We start from the raw sequence: 17,309 nt of genomic DNA on the forward strand, positions 1-17,309 counted from the left end.
ATTAATCCTTGCGCGATGGAAAGTTATATACAATATATTAGCCCAGAAAATATCAAGTAACATTTATATGATTGTTAGTTGTAATTTCCCACTCAACAGAATACAGGGTGGCCCCGAACGTTCCAGCCAGACTTTGAGATTTTATAGGAAATTTAATTCTGAACAAAAAGTTTCCTATAAACATGGGTCGAAAAATGCCTCCTTAAGAAGTTATCGCTGCAAAACCTCTGATGAAGGAAGAGCAAAAGGTAAAAAGAAAATGAAATAAAAGAAAATGAAACTAAATAAATTTCTTGAAAAAAACGATAAAAATAAAGAATAAAAATCTTTTTCTATTATAAAAATAAAATAAAAGTTAGTTAAAAAAAAATTTATTTTATTTTCATAAAGAAAAAGATTTTTATTTTTTATTTTTATCGTTTTTCTCAAGAAATTTATTTCATTTCATTTTCTTTTTATTTCATTTTCTTTTCATCTTTTGCTCTTCCTTTATTAGAGTTGTTTGAGCGATAACTTCTTAAGGAAGCATTTTTCGACATGTTTATAGGAAACTTTTTGTTCAGAATTAAATTTCCCATAAGATCTCAAAGTCTGGCTGGAACATTCGGGGCCATCCTGTATATGTTACATGTTATGTAACTGTTACATAACATGTTGAGTGGGAAATTATAACTAACAGTTATATAACTGTTAGTTTAATATATTAGTCCAGCAAATACCAAGTAACATTTATATAATTAGTTATAATTTCCCACTCAACAGTATAATTGTTACATGTTATTTAACTGTTATATAACATGTAACAGTTATATCATTGAGTGGAAAATTATAATTAACAGTTATACAGGGTGTCACTTAATTGGCGCCCACTATTTATATAGCGCTATTCCTCGTGGAAAACTGAGTCGAAAAGTCCTGAACCATTTTTTTTTATAATGAAAAAAATTTGAAATCATTTTTTCGAAACCATTTTTTTTTTTTAAACCATTTTTTTCTTTTATAATGTGAAAAACTTTATTTTGCATTAAAAATTACATTTCTTCCGTTAAAAGCATTTCCTTAAAGAAAATTTTGTCAAGGAGGCTGAAGGTCGGTGCTTATTGGCGTATCTTTACTCAATAATTATCGCTTTATTAAGCATTATAGAAAAAAATGGTTCAGGACTTTTCGACTCAGTTTTTCACGAGGAATATCGCTATATAAATAGTGGGCGCCTATTAAGTGATACCCTGTATAACTGTTATAATTTTCCACTCAACACAATATAACTGTTATAATTTGGTTGGCTGAACCGATGATATAATTATTGATATAAATATTGATATAAATATTGATATAAATATGATATAAATATATTATACAATAATTTATTATTTTATAAACTTATTATATAATTATTATATAATTATTATAATATGTTTATAAAATAATAAATTATTATATAATATATTTGTATCATATTTATATCAATATTTATATCAATATCTATATCAATATTTATATCATTTATTTATAGAATAAAAAATATGAAAAAAGAGATAGCATGTTTATAACTCTGTCTGCCAATATCGGTGAGGAAAATGGAGAAAAATTCCGCAAATATTCTCTCGTTCTCTTGTTTAATATGTGAAATATCATCGGAAAAAACATTTAATGCACACGTGCCGGTGCGTCCGAAAATTTTTGATGAAAAAAAACACATATAAAAATTTCTCTTGTCCATTTGACCGCGTTATTACGTCCTTCCCGCTGAAATCGGTTGAAAGGGAAGTGAATTGAGGAGGGCAGAACGCATCTTTATATGTATCCTCACGCTTGAAAGAGACGTTACACGTTTTAAGAGCGATCCGGCTGCAATACGATGAGGGGAAGAGAAAAAGAGAGATAAAAAAGTGTCTTACTCTCTCTTTTTCTCTCTCCCTCTCTCTCTCTCTCTTTCATATTTGTCCGATGACATTTCCGATTTCGATTTCTTTTGCGGCCATGCATCAGGGATCGTCGACACAATTGAGACATTTTGCGTGAACGGGGCGGGAAACCGATGGTGGGTGGTCGGAACATCTGCAAGAACTCGCATCTGCCTCCTAAAACGAATTGTTGACATCTAAAATTGTTCGATAAAATATCTCTTTTAGCGTTTCGAATAGAATGGTGTCGTAGATTTCAAAATTATGTCTACATGAGTTGTTTACACATAGTCTACATGATGTTTACGTGAGCTTTTTTCGAACAAACAATGCAAAGTATATAAGCTTTGTAAATTAGATGTTAAAATGCAAAAAAGAATGATATATTATAAAATATATTATAAAATATATTATAAAATTAAGTTTGTTATCTGTATATGTGATTTTAGTATCAATTAAGAAAATATTTATAATATATGTTAAACATTGAGAAGTTAAGTATATAAAGTATCTAGTTCATTAAATTCTTTGATTTTCGTGACATTTTTCATAGTAACATAAAATTATGCAGTTATGTTTAAAGCGTGAAATATAAAGAATAAAATGTAAAGAAAATTTTCGGCAAACCATTTTATACATTACTCATTGTTGACATGTTTCACATTGTACATTGTTTACGCGTAAGTGTAGACTATTATAATTTACAGGTAAATCTCTTACTCTCTATTTCTTGTCTAACTATATTTTCTCTCTCTTTCTTCTTTTTTTTCTCTACATACAAAGATCCAATTACACGCTTATATACTTGATTTTAAAGGCAGAACATGTAATGCGTTACAATTCTGCGATAAAAGAAAATAAAATGTTTAATCTCCCATTTTTAGCAAAATCGAAATACACATTTTATATAAAAAAGAATTGTAGCGTCCCTCTTTTCTTTAAGGAAATATTCTCATGTAAAAATTCGAAAAAATCGGTTTTTTTGCATTTTCTTTGAAAATATGTCCACGAAAACATTTCCTTGAATTCTTAAAATTAACGAAACGCTAAAAGAGATATTTTATCGAACAATTTGAATTTAAGAATGTTTTGTACCTATTTTCAAAAGATTGAGAATTTAATGAAAATTGTACAGAATGTCCTTACATATGTTTAGAATCTTCAGTACAATTTTTAAATCGATTCACTAAAGCGTTCACAAGTTATAAGGATTTTAATTTGCACCGAATTAACATGTTCTTATAGGAAACGTATAACCACGTCGATTCAAATGACAAAAACATATGGAAATAATATTCAAAATTTGTTTAGATACAGAGGAAATATTTGATCAAATAATATTATACAAGTATTAACTGGTTAAAAAGACATTAAATATAATTCAATGAAGTTAGCCATGTATCTGTTACAAGAAATTCTCTGCCAAAAATTAATCATTTCGATTAACAAAATTCGGAATATTTCAGTAAAAACGCAATAAATATTAAAAAATACATCTCTGCACTGTAGCCAAGATCAAATTTATTTAATATTCTACACTGTAGCCAAGATCAAATTTATTTAATATTCTACACAATTTCTCCTATTCAAAATACACCAAAGGGGATATTCGTCAATATTGATTTTCAGCTACTTTTTGCTGGGAAAACATACAAAACATCCTTAATTAAATCATTTTTTATTTATAGATAATTTTTAAATAATTTTTAAGTGATTTTTTCTGTTTAGAAGCTATACACGTCGAACGAAAGAATTTTTCGATTAATCCTTTGAGTCATGATACATCAACGATTCACTTTTTTCTTCGCACTTTTTCATTTTTTAAATAGTTTTTTAACAACGAATGCCGGGTTTTTTGTTTCTATAAAGTCCTTGGAACATCAACAAGTAAAAAAATATAATGATTAATTGTTAATTGCAAAAATAAAATATATAAAAACAAATAGTTAAAATAATTGATACTTTTTCAATGAGAAATTTATTAATTTATTAAGAAAATTTTATTAATTTATTAAGAAAATCAAAAGGGCAATTTTTTATAAACTTAGTACATTCTAAAATATTTTCCAGAATTTTCCGTCATATTGTTTTTTATTAATTCTATACAAAAAATACTTTCTATTAATTCTATACAAAAAATATTTTCTCTATTAAATCTAAATTAACAATTATATTTTCTTAAAATTGTTTCTTTGAGGGTTTTTAGGTTAACAGAATCTAAAAGAAAAATTTATAATTTTTAAAATTTATAATTTCTGTTATATTGGATCCATCATCTAATAAATTTCAATTTTTTGAAATCGAAAATTTTGACATCAGATTTGAATTCACCAAAAAATCCCAGAATTTACAAAAATTTTGAGTGTAACGAAAAATATATGATTGAAAGGATTAATTTATATGTATTAATATCGTAAAAAAAGAATATATTTTCTCTTCGTACTTGGATTTTATCAAACTTGTAAAAAGAGAGATACAGATAAAATCAAATTGTACAGAAGATCAAATTGTTTCCATATTCCACACAATTTCTCATACTCAAAATACAAAAATGGATATATTCATCTATATTGATTTTCAGCTACTTTTTGCTGGGATACAAAACATACAAAACATCCTTAATATGAAATAAAATATTTTGCGCTTTTTTAGAGCCTTTATACAAATAAACATTTGCTCTGTTCACATAATTTTGAGTGTATAGTGAAGTTAGTATTGCTTTAATTGAGTAAAACACATGCAGATATTTAGTTTGAAAATTGTATTTTGAAAATTGTATTTTAAAAATTATACCTATAAGAGTGACTTAATTGGAATTTAAACTGAGATATATATAATTATATGAGTCGAAAATCAAATATTTAATTTCGTTCAAAACATAGATCTATATAGAATTTGAGAAAAAAACAGAATTGATCAAAAACAAGAAAAATCAGTTTAATTCGAATTGTTTGAACAAGAAGAAGGGATTTTGTATGGTTCTGAGCAAACAAATTAGTTGTAAGTATAATTATATTCATTTAAATGGTATAGAAAACTTTAAACGCGTTTTTCTCAAAACCAAGTTTTTTTAAATGGTGACCATGATATTTTAAGATTTTATTGATCTAGAGCTAGTTCAACAATTATGCATACATGTATCTTCAACACATGTTGCTATCACCAAAGTTAAATTGAAATTTATTTATTTTCTTATTTTTCTGCTGCAAAAGGAAAAAAAACAAAAAATCGATAATTAATTTTTCCAAAAAAAATATATATATACAGGGTCCCAGACTTAACGAATCAGCCGTTAATAGCTGATTTCTGAGATCATTTGGAGACGAAAATTCTAATACCAAAATGTTGAGGAAGACTTCATAAAAATGTTCCATCTACTGACTACTGTCGCATCGAAGACACAATGGGCTCACTACAGAATCCTATTTTTTATTTTATATTGATCCCTCTATTGATATTGATATTATGCACTATATTTCTGAGCACAGAAGAACGTAACGCGCCGATTGGTAATCTTTAATCTTTTGTAGCGCCGAAACTACATCTTCCTCAACATTTTGGTATTAAGATTTTCGTTTCCAAATGATTTCAGGAATCTATCATTAATCGCTGATTCATTAAGTCTAAGACACCTTGTATATATGGAGGGAGGTAGAGAGGGAGAGAGGGAGAGAAAGAGAGAGAGAGACCACAAAACTTATTTATATTAAAGATATGTATTTAACACAACTTGTTGCATTCATATTTTAGTATTCATATTACCGCCACCTGGGCTGCGTTCAGAAATATCACCCGAGTGTACCTGGGTATCATTTTATCCTTGTTTAACATTCGGTGAACAACAAAGATAAAATGATATCCAGGAGCACTCGGCTGATGTTTCTGAACACAGCCCTAGCATGGAACAGAACCACAAATCGTGGACATAGCAAGTTACCCTTTGAGAAGTTCCGTGGAATGGCTGTGTAGTTCAGTATCTATGTTTTGTGGACAAAGAGGCGCTTTAGATATTTCCACGTGCTTTGTCCTCTTTCTATTTATTCCTACCCGGTTCATTTTTATATATCAGCGGGTGCGTGTTTTTATCAACGGGTTAATTTAAATCAGCATCAACTGGCAAAAATCCTTTCAGGAGTCTAATCAGCGAAGAAGAGGGCGGCGCATCAGGACGATATGTCCGTTAAAGCGATATGGCCGCTTTCAGGTTTCTCTGTGGACCAGCAAAATTTACTGGGAGTCGAGAGGGACAAGGAACCGGGATGTGCGATAGTGACTCTTGGCAGGAACATAGTGATACGATATAAAGTTAGATATTAGCCATTTAAGACATTTAAGATTCATTCAAGATTCATTTCATTATATTTTAAATCTGAGAACTAGTTTAGCTGATTCGTACATGTTTGCAGCTGCAGGACCTAAAACAGATCAGCAGCTGGTCGAGCAAGGAAAGATTAACGACACAAGTCATCTACGATAGATCCAAGCAGCGTTATGTTGCTGCCTTCAATGAAAAAAAGGTACGGGTCTGGTCCTCGGAAGAGGAAACAGACTTGAACAACGTGAAAGGATACAAGTTTCAGTCACCGGTTTACGCTATTTTACAATACGACGACCTGCCAGCTATTCTGGTCCAGCGGAATGGAGCTACCGCTTCCTTAGAATGGGCGATTGCGAACAGGAAGACATGGACAAGCAAGGGTATAACTAAAGCTAAGGAAAGGATATTAGATTGTCGATTGATACATGTAAACGGGAAGACGAGTTTGTTCTGTTTAACAAAGATAGAAGAGGTCTACAATTACGTGGTAGTTAAATTGGAAGATGACACTTGTCTGGAAAGAGCAGACACCATCAGGAGGATAGAATTAAAACGAAAATCGGAGGACCTCATGGGACACGTAGTGATACATCACAAGAACAATGCGTATCTACTAACTTTATGTATGTGTGATCAATCGTTGGAAGCAAAATTTAACTATTCTTTTTCTTTATATTTAGTATATTAAATAAAGTATATTTAATATATTAAGTATATTTTATATTTAGTATATTTAATATATTATTTATTTGATATACAGGGTGTTTCAGACCACCCGTACCCACCTATTTAAAAACTAGAGAAGTGGTTATTTCAAAAAAAGTAAAAACATTTTCTTTATAATTTATCGGGTGCGCTCTATCGAATGGTGATATTTTCAACTTCAGTTGTTTTTAAAAAAAAATATGGAAATTACATATTTTTTTCTTAAAGACAACTATGTTTTCTTTACACCAATTGATTCCTCTCATTATTTTGTACATAAAAGTATTAAGGTAAGATAATCGAAAAATGAATATTTTACAAGATATTTTATGATTTATGTAAAATTAAGAAATAATTTCAAGCCTCATAACTCGGAAAGTACTTCATGGAAAAATAATTTATTATAGTATTTTGGAAATCCCTTGAGATGAGCTACAAGAATATGCAATGAAAAATAGGGGGTTCCATTTAAAAAAATGCACTTCCGGTTTGAATCGGCCATTTCCGGTCGGAAGCAGAAGTTGAAAATATCATTCAATAGAGCACACCCGATTTATAAAGAAAATGTTTTTACTTTCTTGAAATAACCACTTCTCTAGTTTTTAAATGGGTGATACGTGTGGTCTGAAACACCCTGTATATTTAATATATTTATAAATTAAGTATATTCAATATATATCGATATCATTGTGAAATTATTTCAGGGTCACATGGTAGATTGTACAGTCACTTCTTGGCAGGGACGTCCTCTGATCGAGAAGCTAGCAAACTCATCAGCGTAATTAGCAATATCAACACAAATTATCCCGTGGTCATGACGCACTTGAACGAAACAACTATAGCGGTTTACGGTGCCGATGTTACGGACGAGGGCGCCATACTGATGATTTACAATATACAGTTCAAGCTGGTGCAAGCGGCGCAAAAGCTGAAGCTGTACACCAATGACGCCAAGCTCTGGAAGGTGGAGGACAAGTTGTTGCTCGCGGCAAACAGACACCTGGCCGTTGCGCCTTATCATCTTGCGCCGCAAAGAATAGCCGCTATGCTGGGCTCGTCCTTGCGTTTCAAGAACGATGAAAACGACGCGGACGACATCGTTGTGATACAGGAAGCAACGATGGCTCAGTGGGACAAGAGCCAAAAGCGAGTGAAGCACTCGTTAGGCCGGGTACCTTCAAGTATCTCTAAGCAGATTCACACTTATTTAAACGAGGGATGGAGCGATGCAGTAATACAGGAGACGTTGATTCCATCCCTGATGGAATCTGGCGATGTCGTGTCGATTCGCTGGTGTCTCGACACCTTTAAAGATTTGCCGGAGAAGTTACTGGTGCAGCTTTTGGCATTTGCCTTGAATCGTCCTGATAAGGCATTCGTTCCTGTGCAAAACGGTACTGCTGATAGTAAATCGAAGGCTAATAATCCCTATTCGAGAAACAGTTTTCTAGATAAAATATTCAGTATCAGTTATTCTAGCGCTTCTCTATTACCTCACTTGAAAACTGGTTTAACGTTTGACGAAGTGCTTAAATTATTGGAATATTTAATGTATAAATTGAACGAGGAAATGGATTCGCTTGACGGTAACTTGCAGCCAAGTGATCAGCAATTATACGAGTGGTCCTGTATGCTTCTCGATTCTCATTATCAACATTACTTGTTGTCACAGGATACGCATGTTTTAGAGCTGTTCAATAGACTAAATTCCATCTTGGAAGAACATGTAAGTGTGCGAAAAAATTATTTTTTTCATATATACAATATTCTATTGCCTCCTCTATATTTAATAGATTATTTTCATTATCAGTTTCAGTTTCTGCAAGATCTCGAGAACTTGAGGCCAATGATAGACAGGACCAATAATGGAAAATCACTACGATCTTCTTCAAGAAAATACAATAAATTCTATTCTATAGAAGAAATAAAACTTTATTAAATTATAAATTAAATGTGAGACACACTTTACCCACATCTCTCATCTGATATAGATAAAGTGCAGGAAGATGTACCTTCTTTTTTATACATACTTTTTCATTAATTTAATACTATACCAATAAGTCATATAAACACTATTCAAAAATAATTAACGAGACAAAATTTCAATACTCCACTTTTTATAGCATCTTATTTTATCTGTCATATCAAAGGCAGATATCAAATTATGCAAATTACAGCGACATTATATTTTTATTAATATCGCAAGTGGATTCTACATTCTCTAAAACTGAACAGAAGATTTAGAAATCGGGAATTTACAGGTGCTGTCCAGATTTTCAACATTATATCTACTTTAATTCATCGAGGTAAGGAACGGTAGATAGATCTCCGATCGCGGCCAGCGACAACTTTCCGCTACCAAATTTTCCGGCAACCTGAAAGGGATAAAATAAATCGATCAAATGAACAAGCGATATCGTGAAAAATGAAACTTCAAACGTACCGATTTGACCTCGGATGCAGTCACTTTGTCTACTTCCGCAACGAGAGTAGACGGTTTGTACACGCGTCCTTTGAGAATCGCTTGTTGCCCCAGGTTCTCCAGGAGCGCAGGCTCATTATCCGCAGCGTACAGTATCTCCGCTTTCAACGTGGCCTTGCCACGAGCGACATCAGCATCGGAAATCTTCGGTGATCTCAGATATGCGGCAGCAGCTTTAGTTATCTACAATCAATATTTTTTTTCACGTATGTGCGCTAAATAAAAAATTATTCAAGAGATTCATCATCTTTACGAGCGATAAAAACGTACAGAACCGGCGACACTGGGTACAGAGGACAAGACGACCCCGAATAATCCAGAATCGCTGTAAGAGGCATTGAATGCCAAGGCGGCAAAGTCATCAGCCTTCACCGCGCTGGATAACTCCCTTTGCAACGGAGACACGGTTGAGCCCCACTTTACACGTGGACCAGAACCGACCGCTCTCTGCAGGACTGCGTAGGTAATAGCATCCTTCTCCTTGTTCAAACCCGCAGCTTCAACAGCTATAGCCACAGTGGACAGATCGGAGGATCGTTCCTTGCGAAGTTCCCCTCCGTGATACTTGGAGGCTTCCGCGGCTTTATCACCCGAACCCACGTTCAGATTCGAAGCAAACTGAGACACATCAGATAACGACACGCCTGTCGCAACGACCGCGCAATTGGAGCCGGTGAACCAGGTGTTAACGAAATGTTGTAGCTGTAAAGAAGAAGAAACAAACTTATTTCTACAACATATATTAATGTGCGACCAGTGTTTGCTGGTATCTAGATAAAATTATCTAGATAAAGAAATGAATCATCTTTATCTTTAACTAGATGAAGAAATACAAAGTATCTTTATCTTTATCTTAGATGAAAAATATATGTCATCTTATCTAAAAATTGTCTAAGATGACATTTTCATTATGCAAAACAGTTTTCCAGGCATGCTTCTAAAAATCTATCTAAAATATTTAAAATATATTTTTTATATTATTATTATTAATATATTATAAACATATTATATTATTAATATATTATAAATATATTATAAATATAAATTAATAAATAAATATTTATCATATCATTTATATACCTTTTTGCTATTATTTAAATATTCTTTAGGAAAAGAGAAAGAATATGTGTTTATGATTTTAATATCCTATTTATAATCTGCATCACATTTTTTACAAATATTTATAGTCTTATAAAATAAATAAAAATATCTAGATAATTATCTAGATTATTGCAATAATCATCTCATCTTTCATCTAGATTAAGTAAAATCAAAATCATCTTTATCTCATCTAAGATAAATTTACGGATTTTTATCTTTATCTAGATAATTTTGAAATTATCTACAGTAAACACTGTGTGCGACATTACGTTTACGTACAGTTTCTGTACTGATTTTTCCAAGTTGCCTCTTTGGCGAGTACAGAGAGTAGCCCAGTCCAGTGCGATAGGCTGCTTTGTGTAACAATTCCATCACGCGAGTTGTTTGAGGTACCATAGATAGTTCGTAGCGCAGCCTGGGCAGCTGGTCGGGTATTTCCCATGGTTTGAACACTTGCTGTGTGGCAACATCCTCCAGGAAATTCAAAGTTTTGTCTCTTGCATCATATAATAAGAATAATATAATACATGCCATAAATGCTATAAATAATACGAATACTTGGAATTATTTGAGGCAAATTTTTTAATGAAAAATCAAAAAGAAAATAGCATAAGAGCCAAATAGTGACGCGTTACATTAAATGAATTTATTTTGTAATATATATTGTTAACATCGCACTGAAGAAGGATCAAAAGATGATCCGAAACATTCGCTCTTTGTTATTATGTTAATATTGAAAAAAGAAAGAAGGGTCTTCTCTGCCATTTTTCTTTTTGATTTTTTGATTATTTGAGCCAAGTCTCTAATTATTAAATTCTTCAATAAAGTACTACCTACAATTTATCTCTTGTAATTTGTAGTGTGTAAGCAACATGTTCACGATCGGTAGTGGCAAATAAGTTCCCACCGAGTTGTTGGATATTCTTGATTATCCCAAAAGTGGTCGATCTACAAGTACTTAGACCAGCAGCGATACGAAGATGATGAGTTAAACCTTGTGTGCTATAAGTTTCATTGCGCGAGCCAGTTCTAGGGGTAAAAATAATTGTAAGAAAAGAATCCTTTCACCCAAGACAACTGTTCATTCTAATTATCTAATTAATAATTTATTTGTTTTTTATACAATAAATAACAGTGGAACAATATCGACACTAGACTCATATTGCCACTTGTATCACTTTATACAGGGTGGCCTCGAATGTTCCAGCCAAACTTTGAGATCTTATAGGAAATTTAATTCTGAACAAAAAATTTCGTAACATGGGTCGAAAAATGCTTCCTTAAGAAGTTATCGCTCAAAAACTTCTGATGCAAGAAGAGCAAAAGATGAAAAGAAAATGAAATAAAAAGAAAATGAAACTAAATAAATTTCTTGGAAAAAACGATAAAGATAAAAAATAAAAATCTTTTTCTTTTATGAAAATAAAATAAAAGTTAGTTAAAAAAAAATTTCTTTTATTTTCATAAAAGAAAAAGATTTTTATTCTTTATTTTTATCGTTTTTTTTCAAGAAATTTATTTAGTTTCATTTTCTTTTTATTTTATTTTCCTTTCACCTTTTGCTCCTCCTTCATCAGAGGTTTTTGAGCGATAACTTCTTAAGGAAGCATTTTTCGAGCCATGTTTATAGGAAATTTTTTCAGAATTAAATTTCCTATAAGATCTCAAAGTCTGGCTGGAACGTTCGGGGCCACCCTGTATATTTAATTTTATATTCATGAGTCTGACATTTTTAATAATTTTAATAATTTATTATTTCCATACCTGAAGATAATGGATACTTGAGCGATGGGACTATTATTATCGATTGCAGCAACAGTGACCTTGTTATTTGACAGCACCTGGAGCTCAGGGACTGCTGCGCTAGAGCTGCACTGAGCTGCTGCGGCAGCTGCGTAATGCCTTACCTAGGATAAGAAGAGATAAAAAAAGAATTCTTAGAGATTCTTAGAGATTAAAATGCAATGGAATATTTGGGGAATGCAATCATCTAGTGATCTCTTTCTTTCATTTATACAGTTGCGGAGCAACTGGTTAAGGCAGGTTTGAGTTTTAAGAGGTAAATTCGATTTCGACGAGGATGATACTTGTCTGGAATTGTTTCTCGATGAGAAATTTTACTTGGACAATTTAAAGTTGTCACGTAAACTTAACAACACGTACGTATCGCTTTTACATAACATTTAAATCACAGGCAAAGTAAACTGGGATTGCAATATCTTTATATTTTAAGCATATTTTAGGCACAATAGTCGAGATATGCATTCGTGAAGCTTTGCCATACCGTGGAATTGCGAAGGACGGGCGATCTTACGGCGGAGCAAGCCATTTTTCGTGCCTTCCGTAATAACAGAATAGCAGACCAGACGGACGTAGACGGCCGACAGGGCGCCATTAACCGAGAAAACGTCGATAAATCAGAGCCCGTCCGATTCGACAGTCGGATACAGGAACTGTGAGCCCTGGTGAAAATTATTTACAGAATTTCTCAGAATACGTAAAAGAATTGAGAATAAGAATATTGAGTTTTATTAAATGAAATAAAAATATATTTTATAAAATATATATTTAAAAAAATATTTAAAAAATATATTTAAAAAATTGAATAAAAATTGAATTTCTCAAAAAAAAATTTTCAGATTTTATATAAAATTTCTAAAACTTCCTCAGAAAATTTTAAAATGTTCTGTACGAATTGGCGCACTTTTCAAAAATCTTGGGAAAAGGAATGAAGATATTTCATATTTTTACCGTAAATGAATTTTGCTAGAATTTCTTGTATACTGGGTGTTAAAAAAAGTCTGGACACGGTCGAATATCTCGATAAAGAAGAGTTTTACGAGAAAGTGTTTCAGATAAAAGTTGTGTGGCTTGAAGGGGGCCATAAGATGGTGTCATTGATTTGATCTTGAAAAGTTGTTTGAAGGTCACGTGAAGATCACCTTCAATTTTTTAAACGGAATTCTCTATTTTTATTACTTCTTCTGATAGCTCATCTCGAAAGCTTTCCAAAACACTATAATAAAGTATTTTTTCATTGAGTACTTTTCGAGGCTTAAAATAATTCCTTAATTTTACATAAACTATAAAATATCGAGTAAAATATTCATTTTTTGAATACTTTACTTTAATACTTTTATATACAAAATAATAAGAGGAATCAAAGAATGTAAAAAAAAAACATAGTTGTTTTTAAGAAAAAAATATATAATTTGCAATTAACAATTATATATTTTTGTCCAGACTTTTTTAATACCTAGTAGATAAATAATAAATATTCTGAGATTTTTATCTTATAATTTTCTAAGATAATATTAAAAAATCTAAATAAATTCGATCCCAGCAAACACCAAGTATATAATTGTTAGTTGTAATTTCTCACTCAACAATACCATGTTATGTACCTGTTATATAACATGTAACAGTATATATTGTTGAGTGGGAAATTATAACAGTTATATAACTGTTATTTGGTGTTTACTGGGATATATTTAGAATTCTTTCCATAAAAGCCTGAATAAATTTGATATATTTAGAATTTTTTCATAATTTAAATTTATGAAGAATTCTTCATTAAAAAATATTCATTTTTTTAATGTTTTATTTTAAAAAATTATAGAAAAAAAATCTCAGAATATTCAATATTTATATATATTACAGTATAAGAAATTCTGACCAAATTCACTTATGATAAAAATATGAAATATATATATATCTTATTAAAAATCAATAAGCAATAAGCAATAAAACAATAAGCAATAAAATAAAGCAATAAGCAATAAGGCCGGGTCTACAATAAATAATTTAAGCCTTAAACCTTAAGAGATTGACCAATCACAGTCAAGGATGAAGATAATACTCGGCTGTGATTGGTCAAAAATAATAATAATAATTAATGATAATAATTATAATAATTGACATTATTACACCACTCAAAGAAATAGAATGGAAATTGCCGCGATTGTCAAATAATTAATTTATGTAGAGGAGTTTTTATGTAGAGGAGGGAGGCAGGGTTCGAGTCTCCGCTAATAGGGTTTGAATCTCGGTTGAGCAAGTTCGATGATGGCAGATGGGTTAAGAATACTTAAGAATCGCTGGCTAGAGCCTGGCAAGTGCGATTAATAAAAAGAAAAAAAAAGAACGACACGAATATGAATATAATTATCAATAATTATACTCGAACAGTCGCAAGTCTTTTTAGAGATGCTGGTAATTTTTCGAGAAGATACGCTGTTTCTATAGCCGACTATAAGATCAACTGGACGCGACCTGAACAACCCTCAGAGTTGTCGCCTGAGAGATCTGGCGACCTGGGATTAGACGTCGGCGTCAAGCCAACGGATTTTGCCAAGTATTACTCTGAGTCAGGTGAATTGAAAGAGTAAGTAATAATAATATTATTAAATTATTTAAAAAAATTTTTAAATTAAAAAGATTAAAAAAAATATTTTAATCTGACACGTTGTCTGCGTTCCATGTGCTATTTATATCTAATGTTTTTATGTCAGTGCCAGCGACATTGTTAAAAAAATGTTCACCTTACAATTTCAACCCTTCAAAAGTACAAAATACTTGAGAAAGGTCAAAACTGTGGACTTCGTAAGGAGGAATGAATTGGACAGATCATCACCGGAGGCTCAAAGTAATGTGCGATTTTAATAAATAATAAATTAAAGAATTAGGCTCTTTATGTATTTAACAACACGATAAGAAACGAGCAAATAAGAGCCAATAAATTATAAAGATATTTAATAAATAATATCTGTTAAGGCTCGTTTACAATATAATCTTTGTATCTTGTTTCTTTTTGCCTGTTGCCTTCTTGTCTCTTTCTGTACCTGTTTTATGTTTCTTTGTTTTCTGTAGCTCTAGATAAAAGTTGACAGACTCCAGATGAGACAGAAAACACATAACAAAAAGTGAAGAGAAAAGCAATAGGCACGAAGCAAAAAATAGAAAGAGCATAGAGCATATTGTAGATCGACCTCTACTATGGAATAAAAAATAATATCTACTATTATCTTATGATTTTCAGTCGCTTTTTACACTAGCAAAATACTTAGATTGCAAGAACATGTGAAAAAACATCCTCACCATTCGACTGCGAGAGTAGATTTGAAAGAAGCGATTGACAAGCGAAGGAAACAGTTGAAACATTTACGAACCTGGGATTACAAGCGCTTTGAATGGGTTTTAGAGAAACTCAATCTTATTTATAAACCACTACCCGAGTAAGACAAAGATTATTAAATAATAATACTTTTCCATTTTGAGAAATTTTATATTAAATAAATATATTAAATAATTATATATAAATTTATAAATATATAAATATATAAATTTATTTAATATATATTTATATTGAATAAATATATTAAATAATTTATATTAAATATATTATACAAGTAATTTTATAAATAAATAATATTAATAATACTTTTCCATTTTGAGAAATTTTATATTAAATAAATATATATTATATTAAATAATTATATATAAATTTATTTAATATATATTTATATTAAATAAATATATTATACAAATAATTTTATAAATAAATAATATTAATAATTAATTGAATAAATAATTGTTTATATATATATAATACTTTTTATAGGCCACCAAAGCAGATTGCTAGAAAAGAATCTATAAGACGATTGACAGAAAAGCATTGTGATAGACTCGTGCAGGATAAATTAAATAATTACAAAGGAGAATTGAAAATGTTACAAAAGCAATTTTATGTAGAGAAGGCAGAGAAGCTCGCGTTTATTAGGGAGGAAGAATTAGCTTGTGGATTAGAGCCAACAGTGAGTGAAAAGGACATTGAAGAAGCTAAGAAAAAAGCAAAGGAATGTCAAACAAAAGAAATGTAAAAAAATAATAAATATATATTTTTATTATAACTTAGAAATTTACAAGATTAAACGATAATTTATAGTCAGTTTGTATATTTTTAAACTATTTTACACTAATCCATCTAATGATTACACCTTTGTTAGTATGATTTGAGATTTATGTAATCAATTTATTATAATTTATCATATTAAATCTGTGAACGCGAAATCTTCCCTTTGCTTATTTAAAGTAATTCTCAATTAATACAAATTTAATAAACTTGTTAAAGTTTATTTAATTTAATAAAATTTAAAATTTAATAAACTTGTTAAAGTTTATTATAAAGTTTTCTCTTTGTCTCAGATATTTAATCTTTTGTTAATCTTAATTGCTATATTTTCACATTTATGATAGTGTTTTCTTATTTTTATATCACTTTGTAAATCGTACTATTTTCTATTACTCTTTCTTAAGAATTATATAACTAGAATATATAATATAAAAATAGTATTTTGCAATATATAATATAGAAAAATGTTTTCTATAATAATTTTATAATAAAAAATATGCTAAGAAACATTGGATGTATATGTATATAGATATGTTCTATTTTTATATTATAAATCTTTTTATTATTAGCTTCAAGTACTTTTACTTATTTATATTTCATGATGAAATTTCTATATTTCTCGAATAAAAAACTAAACCCAAAAAAAATTCAAAAATCAAATTTCATTAATCCAAAATCAAATGTATAAAATTGTTTGATGAAGTATTTAAAGTTGAACTAAATATAAAAATAAACTATATAATAAATCAATATTACACATTATTGTGCAATTATCGATATTTAAAAAGCAACATAATTTGATTATTAAATTATAAATTTTAATTACATTTTATAATTAAATCACATATTTTATAATTTTATAATTAAATCGCTAATAAATCGCTT

General features: G+C 30.2%; 3 protein-coding genes across 4 annotated transcripts; 2 read left to right on the top strand and 1 right to left on the bottom strand.

The window, feature by feature from the left end:
* Positions 1 to 5,894: 5,894 nt before the first annotated feature.
* Positions 5,895 to 8,901, top strand: LOC105259016 (nucleolar protein 11). 2 transcript variants are annotated; one of them, XM_011270694.3, is made up of 5 exons: positions 5,895 to 5,979; positions 6,040 to 6,212; positions 6,314 to 6,848; positions 7,635 to 8,656; positions 8,741 to 8,901. In XM_011270694.3, the coding sequence occupies exons 2-5, from the start codon at positions 6,081 to 6,083 to the stop codon at positions 8,867 to 8,869; spliced, it is 1,818 nt and encodes a 605-aa protein (XP_011268996.1). In that variant the 5' UTR covers positions 5,895 to 5,979; positions 6,040 to 6,080; the 3' UTR covers positions 8,870 to 8,901. The 2 variants fall into 2 exon arrangements, with proteins under 2 accessions (XP_011268996.1, XP_025269941.1); XM_025414156.1 differs by having other exon boundaries at positions 5,911 to 6,212.
* Positions 8,902 to 9,021: 120 nt separating this feature from the next.
* Positions 9,022 to 12,964, bottom strand: LOC105259012 (cytochrome b-c1 complex subunit 2, mitochondrial). The gene is made up of 7 exons (XM_011270671.3): positions 12,798 to 12,964; positions 12,278 to 12,420; positions 11,351 to 11,542; positions 10,793 to 11,009; positions 9,683 to 10,114; positions 9,374 to 9,595; positions 9,022 to 9,305 (listed from the first exon to the last, which is right to left on the bottom strand). The coding sequence occupies exons 1-7, from the start codon at positions 12,906 to 12,908 to the stop codon at positions 9,219 to 9,221; spliced, it is 1,404 nt and encodes a 467-aa protein (XP_011268973.1). The 5' UTR covers positions 12,909 to 12,964; the 3' UTR covers positions 9,022 to 9,218.
* A 1,493-nt stretch (positions 12,965 to 14,457) lies between these two features.
* On the top strand, positions 14,458 to 16,407 carry LOC105259087 (28S ribosomal protein S15, mitochondrial). Its single transcript, XM_011270828.2, has 4 exons — positions 14,458 to 14,897; positions 15,025 to 15,158; positions 15,552 to 15,747; positions 16,134 to 16,407. Exons 1-4 carry the CDS (start codon positions 14,668 to 14,670, stop codon positions 16,390 to 16,392), a joined length of 819 nt encoding a protein of 272 aa, XP_011269130.2. The 5' UTR covers positions 14,458 to 14,667; the 3' UTR covers positions 16,393 to 16,407.
* Positions 16,408 to 17,309: the final 902 nt, after the last annotated feature.

This window comes from Camponotus floridanus, unplaced genomic scaffold (genome assembly GCF_003227725.1).
Source record: "Camponotus floridanus strain SB8 unplaced genomic scaffold, Cflo_v7.5 scaffold79, whole genome shotgun sequence".
Classification (NCBI taxonomy): Eukaryota; Metazoa; Arthropoda; class Insecta; order Hymenoptera; family Formicidae; genus Camponotus; species Camponotus floridanus.

Bases quoted from the DNA above. Each gene is read 5' to 3' on its own strand.
- LOC105259087 (XM_011270828.2), top strand. From the start codon at position 14,668: ATGAATATAATTATCAATAATTATACTCGAACAGTCGCAAGTCTTTTT. The intron at 15,159-15,551 runs GTAATGTGCGAT...TATGATTTTCAG, and splicing joins ATCATCACCGGAGGCTCAAA to TCGCTTTTTACACTAGCAAA. The intron at 15,748-16,133 runs GTAAGACAAAGA...TACTTTTTATAG, and splicing joins ATTTATAAACCACTACCCGA to GCCACCAAAGCAGATTGCTA.
- LOC105259012 (XM_011270671.3), bottom strand. From the start codon at position 12,908: ATGGCGCCCTGTCGGCCGTCTACGTCCGTCTGGTCTGCTATTCTGTTA. The intron at 10,115-10,792 runs GTACGTAAACGT...TCTTCTTTACAG, and splicing joins GAAAAATCAGTACAGAAACT to CTACAACATTTCGTTAACAC. The intron at 9,306-9,373 runs GTACGTTTGAAG...TATCCCTTTCAG, and splicing joins CTGCATCCGAGGTCAAATCG to GTTGCCGGAAAATTTGGTAG.
- LOC105259016 (XM_011270694.3), top strand. From the start codon at position 6,081: ATGTCCGTTAAAGCGATATGGCCGCTTTCAGGTTTCTCTGTGGACCAG. The intron at 6,213-6,313 runs GTTAGATATTAG...ACATGTTTGCAG, and splicing joins ACATAGTGATACGATATAAA to CTGCAGGACCTAAAACAGAT. The intron at 6,849-7,634 runs GTATGTGTGATC...AAATTATTTCAG, and splicing joins TGCGTATCTACTAACTTTAT to GGTCACATGGTAGATTGTAC.